Genomic DNA, 5,908 nt, shown 5'->3' with positions numbered 1-5,908 from the left:
ATAATACCTTACAGATTAAAACCTACAAGCCCACCTGACCTTATAGCTAATGAGGTAAGCACAGGAGATTGAGTGGAAGTTCTTTCTTTCTTTATATTTTTTTCAAGGGTGAGAAATCAACTTCTTGTTTCCTTTGCTGCCATGGTTCTTAATGTAATGAGAGTCATTGGTTATTCTATTCTTTGAGGTGGGGCATATATGCAACTCGAATAAGAGTACAATTCCTCAACTTAATAAAAAGATTCTAACAATACACAATATACCTGTTATTTATGTTTTATAAAATAAAAATTATCCTCGTTTAATAAAATGTTAAGGTCTCATATATAAAATGAAGATTACTCGAGATTCTACTTGCTATTTACATAAAAAAAAATATTTTAAAAATATTTTTAAATTCTTTATTTATAATTTTATTCAAGGTTCTAATTCATCTTAAGCTGAGTCTAGTCTATCCTTGTTTTAACATTAAATACGAGGAGCAGGTTAGTAGATGGACGACTAATACATAAAGTCAGAGTACTTATTTCCCATCCATAGAAAATGGGAAGTTCAATTTGATTTTTTATGGGTATTTTATCATCTTAACATAATTTGTCAAAAGTATTTAGAAAATGAAGCGGGTTAGAAAAATATTTAGAAAATAACATAATTTCAACACGATCATGATTCTAAATATTAGTTTTGTAACAATTGCTATTGAGAACAATGATTGTTTACTCAAGAAAACAAAATTAAAATTAATTAACATGTATAAAAGTCAATATAAAATTTTATGAATATTTAATAATCAAAATATGAGAATCAAGATCTAATGATCAAGAAATAAGAGCGGAGATAAGTTGGTATGGTATGAAAAAAAAATGAAGGAAGAAAAAGAAAGGAAAGAAATAATAGATTACTCGGAACACATCGAGACTCTGTTTTTTACACACCTAATATCGTTAAAAAGATCTCGATGAGACGATTCTAACCACACCATGAAAGAACATCAAACAAGATCATAATTGATTAATGGTTTTGTTTGACGTAAATTAAAACCTTAAAGTACCTTAATCCAAAATTAACCTTAAACAAAATCACTAACTCATTACAACTTCGTTTGTTGGTCTTTCATGTTATGGTTAGAATTGTTCAGTCAATATCTTTCTATTGATACCAGGTGTGTAGAAAACAAAGCCCTAATATATCTTCGGTATTCTATTATTTTTTTCTCTTCTTTTTTCCCATATGGCACATTAACTTATTTTTTATTTTATTTCTTAACATTCAATCTTCATAGTTTTTTATGTTGATTTATATAGATGTTAATTAATCTGTATAAGACATACACATTTGATTTAAATGTAAACAACCGTTATTTTTTATGACAGTGGTTATAAAATCAATATTTAGAATTATGGTTGTATTGAAGCTATGTTATTTTCTAAATAATTTTATAATCGGTGATATTTATACCGAAACTTTCACCAAATTATATTATTTTTCAAAAAAAATCCGATCTTGATTCCTTCCAAAATTTATAATTACAGTATTAACTAATGGGAGAGATGGTGTGCATTCAACGGTTTGCATGATTGATATATATGCCTCTTGTTTTTCATGTAAAAAAAATGAGCTTTTTGTTTAGGTGGGCTAGGATTATAAAAAATCAAAAGGTCTAACGGCGAGGTTGGTTCTGGGAGTTAACCGTGGATCAGCAAATTGATTCAAATCTTTTCTAAAATAATTATTTGGATAATAGTTAAAAAAATATATTCTTGGAGTTAATAAAAAAAATTAGAGTTGATCACCAAATTATTCCGGGTTAATTTTCATAACAACTAGAAATCTGGACCAGGTTTTAAATTTACAAATTATCAAAATGATGGATGACAAGTAGCGTAAGATATGTGGGGTATGGAATATAGTCTCCACCATTCCTATGTCCATTTGAATTTTTATGCATTTGGATTTTGTTTATTGAAACTCTAGAAAAAAGTGGTTTCGTAAACCCTAGTATTATCTTTTTGTATTAATTTTTTTATAATTATAAATATCTAGATTAGCTTAAGCACATTTCAACTTTGAAATTTATAATATTTAAACTAATAACATCTAAAAAAACAAACTCAAAATATTAATTAAGCTACATCCCTCGTAGTTGCCTTACCTTTTTGTCCACTTGGTGGTGGATGGTGACGAGCTTAGGCCACCATTCGAGCCAAGACCACTCTCCTGGTTAGTGTGAAAAGAAATCCTTCACGGTTCCTACAGTTCTAAAATAGAATTACAATCAAGAGGTACATTACACCAAATTAAAGTTGATTCACCAAATTATCCCGGATTAATTTTAAAAACAACTAGAAATCTGTACCAGGTTTTAGATTCATAAGATATGTGGGGTATGGAATATGACCTCCAACATTCCTATGTCCATTTGAATTTTTATGCATTTGGATTTTGTTTATTGAAACTCTAGAAAACAGTGGCCTTGGAAACCCTAACATTACCTTTTTGTTTTTTTTTTAATAAGAACTGTAAGTGTTTGTGTCGGGGAGCTTATGAACATCTCAATTTTAAAATTTGTAACATTTAAACTAACGATATCTGAAAAACAAACTCAGAACCCCAGCCCCAAGAAATCCTTCACGGTTCCTACAGTTCTAAAATATAACTCTTTTTTCTAGAATATTGCTTCACATTCTCAAGAATTAGAATTGTAACCAGAATTACAATCAAGAGGTACATTACACGAGTTGAATTCTCGTTTCATAATCCCTACGGACAGGTCGCAAAACAGAGACGATGTGTAAAAGCGAGAACAAAACAAGAAACAGATAAAAACTACTGGCTGCATTACACCAGAGACTCACATCTTACTTGATGTATTACCCTAATCCCGCATTCTCCTCTACCCTACAAAACTGATGGCTATTTTTTCTAAACCATCTGAAACAGCCACAAACAGATAAAAACTCTTTACCATATCAAATATCAGTAAATAATGTGAAATAATTTGAATGCACAATCAATTGCCTTCAAACAAGGTCTTCAGCTTGTTCCGAGCCTCCTCAGAGAGGCAGAAGCACCTCAACCTTCGTCTCTGAGGTGGGCATGACTCAACAGGATTAGGTGACGAGAAGCAGGCAACAACAGCAGTGAGATTATCAGCTGAATGGAGGCGTGATGCTTCCATGACTAGTTCTCTGGCACTGAGTTCTGGGTCATTATGCCGCCTAAGCCCACGACGGACAAGGCTTACAGCATGCTGGCTTGACATAACATCCCAGATACCATCACAACCAATGATCATAAATTCATCATCCTCTGATAACATAAACTGTTGAACATCCGGCTCAGCAATGAGAGGTGATGTGGAGCCAAGTGGAAGCTTAAAATCCCAGTCTCCAAGGGCTCTTGTAACAGAAAGATAACCATTAACATATTCATCTTCGATATAACCACCCAACTCCTCAACCCGCCTACGTTCTGGCAAATAAGAAGGCTTGTGATCTTGAGACGCATCAACAGCTACTCCTTTCCTACATAGAACTGCTCGGCAGTCACCAGCATTTGCAACCACTAAATGCCTTCCAAGAACTAGGGCAGTCAATGCTGTCGTTCCACATGAACTGTCAATGCTTTCATCAGCCAATGCACGGTCAGCCAGCAAAAATGCTTTTCTATGGGAATTAATCAGTTCTTTTAGGAAGATATCATCAATATCTGATATTTGTGGCAAGTCAAAATCTTCAAAAAACAATCTCATTGCATTCCTCTTGACATAAGCAGCTGCATCAGGCCCTCCATGACCATCAAAAACTGCATAAAAAGAACTTGGACACTTGAAATAACTCAGGAGGGCAGATAGATCATCAATCCTAATGTGTTCATCATCCATAGACAGCCTTGTTCCAATATCAGCATAGCTACCAGAACGGATGCATGGAAAAGGCTTGGCAGCAGAAGACTCAACAACAGTTTCATTAAGGGTCTCTGTGCAGCTCACAACCTACAATGCAAGAGAGAAAGAGGTAAGTACAAGTTTGGAGATATCAGTACTTAAAGCAAGAAACACAACACCACAACATTTTGAAGAGATAAACTGCACTACAGACAAGAAAGCATGTGGAAAAAAATGATAATAAACCCAAAATTACACACTAACAAATATAGGTTGCACAGATTTCACCAACTCTATCAGTAACCTATCCAGTTGAAGGCAACTTCTAACTCCCTACTACTGTTTTCATTCAGACCCGTCTATTAAATTATGCAAACCTTTGACTTCATGAACGTTAATTCATACATCTTATAAATCAAGGGGGGAAACCCATAATTTATGGTTGAACACCCTCAAAAATATACAAAACAGCTCTAATCCTATTACCCCTAACCATAAAGTAAAGGGCATGTATCTAACTTGTAATCCTAAACATTAATAGCCTCACGACAGCATTTAGGACCAAATTCCCCTCTGAACACAAAAAAAGAAAGAAAAAGAAATCAAAGAAAAACTCAGTTCGGGATCAAATCGCCACCAGAACACCCAAAATCAATGAAGCTTAGCAGTCCAATTATCTTGAGAAATCCAAAAAAGAAAAGCAACCTGATCAGTTTCTTCCTTGAAAGGGTAATACAAGCTACTATTTAATACATTAAAAAAAAACTTCAAAAAAAGTCAAGAAACCGATAATAAGTCTTGAAAAATAAGGAACCCCGTAAAGAAAAAGAAAGCACGTACCGACTCAAAACGCGAGATTTCTGTGGAAATCGAATCAAAAACAGGAGTGGAAGGAGTCATGTTCTGCTGATCTTTAGCCAGGCAGAGTTGATATTGCACATCAATAACATTACACATCATGTCTGCTGTTTCGGTCACCGTTTTTCGACTACTCACTATCATAATCTCAATCACGAAGTCGTTTTTTTTTAACACAAATTCACCTTCTTTCTTTTCAGCTCTTCGAAAGAAACGAAATTTTTGGTTTTGATTTTTAATCGATTCGGATTCTAGAATCAGAGAATTGCTTTTTATGGTGCGTGTCTTGTTTTTTGGGTGAGATTAGGGTTCCTATATCGAAGCAGGTTCTGATTTGAGTTCTCCTTGAATTTATTTATTTGGGGTTCGTGAAGTGGGTGACCGACGCGTGGGCGTTAAGATTTTGAAGAGACTGAGACGGCCACGAAACTAGATCCACACACACTTTCAAACGTGAACCCCTTGTGTGAATAACTAGACGGATTTATCCTTTTGTAATTTGGATTTTGGACTTTGGGGTTTTTTTTTTTTTTTTTAATTGTGAGGTCACGCGTTGGATAAAGTTTAAACTAAGAATTAGATGGATTCCTTCCTTCATAGTTAATTAGACGGTGACGTTTTATTTCCCACTTTGTAAAGAAAAGGGTTTGCTATGATGCAAGCTCTTTCTTCCTCTTGAAGCATCTGGTTTTTAACAAAAAAAAATTTCTGGCTTTCATTTCCGTTCATGGTGGTAATTAGAAGGTTTGTTTTTGCATGTTTATTTAGAATTTAAATTAAAAAAAATCTAATTAGCACAACAAATTAAATGTAAATATATCACACTGCAGTTATGAATTACGGTTTAAATGGAGGTTATCTATATATTTTTTTAAAAAAATTAATTTTTTAATATTTTTAGATAATTTTAATATACTGGAATTATAAATAAATTATTTTTTAAAAAATAATATTATTATTTTAATACATTTTTTTAAAAAATAATTTTTACTAAACTCAATTTAATTGAACAATAGTCTTCATATACAAAAATTGATAAAAGAGAAACCTTTTATAATCAAACCAAATAAATTTTAAGTTAGGTAGTGGATGATAGGCATGCTTTTAAATTGGTGGAAAACTCAATCGATACAAAGCGCAATCAATCAATCAATCAATTTTTTT

At 32.9% G+C, this 5,908-nt stretch overlaps 1 protein-coding gene across 1 annotated transcript; it reads right to left on the bottom strand.

Annotated features, from left to right (window-relative positions):
* Positions 1–2,792: 2,792 nt before the first annotated feature.
* On the bottom strand, positions 2,793–5,184 carry LOC133695870 (probable protein phosphatase 2C 13). Its single transcript, XM_062117836.1, has 2 exons — positions 4,727–5,184; positions 2,793–3,994 (listed from the first exon to the last, which is right to left on the bottom strand). The coding sequence occupies exons 1-2, from the start codon at positions 4,886–4,888 to the stop codon at positions 3,011–3,013; spliced, it is 1,146 nt and encodes a 381-aa protein (XP_061973820.1). The 5' UTR covers positions 4,889–5,184; the 3' UTR covers positions 2,793–3,010.
* Positions 5,185–5,908: the final 724 nt, after the last annotated feature.

This window comes from Populus nigra, chromosome 6 (genome assembly GCF_951802175.1).
Source record: "Populus nigra chromosome 6, ddPopNigr1.1, whole genome shotgun sequence".
Lineage (NCBI taxonomy): Eukaryota > Viridiplantae > Streptophyta > Magnoliopsida > Malpighiales > Salicaceae > Populus > Populus nigra.
This window is presented reverse-complemented; position numbering and strand designations above follow the sequence as displayed.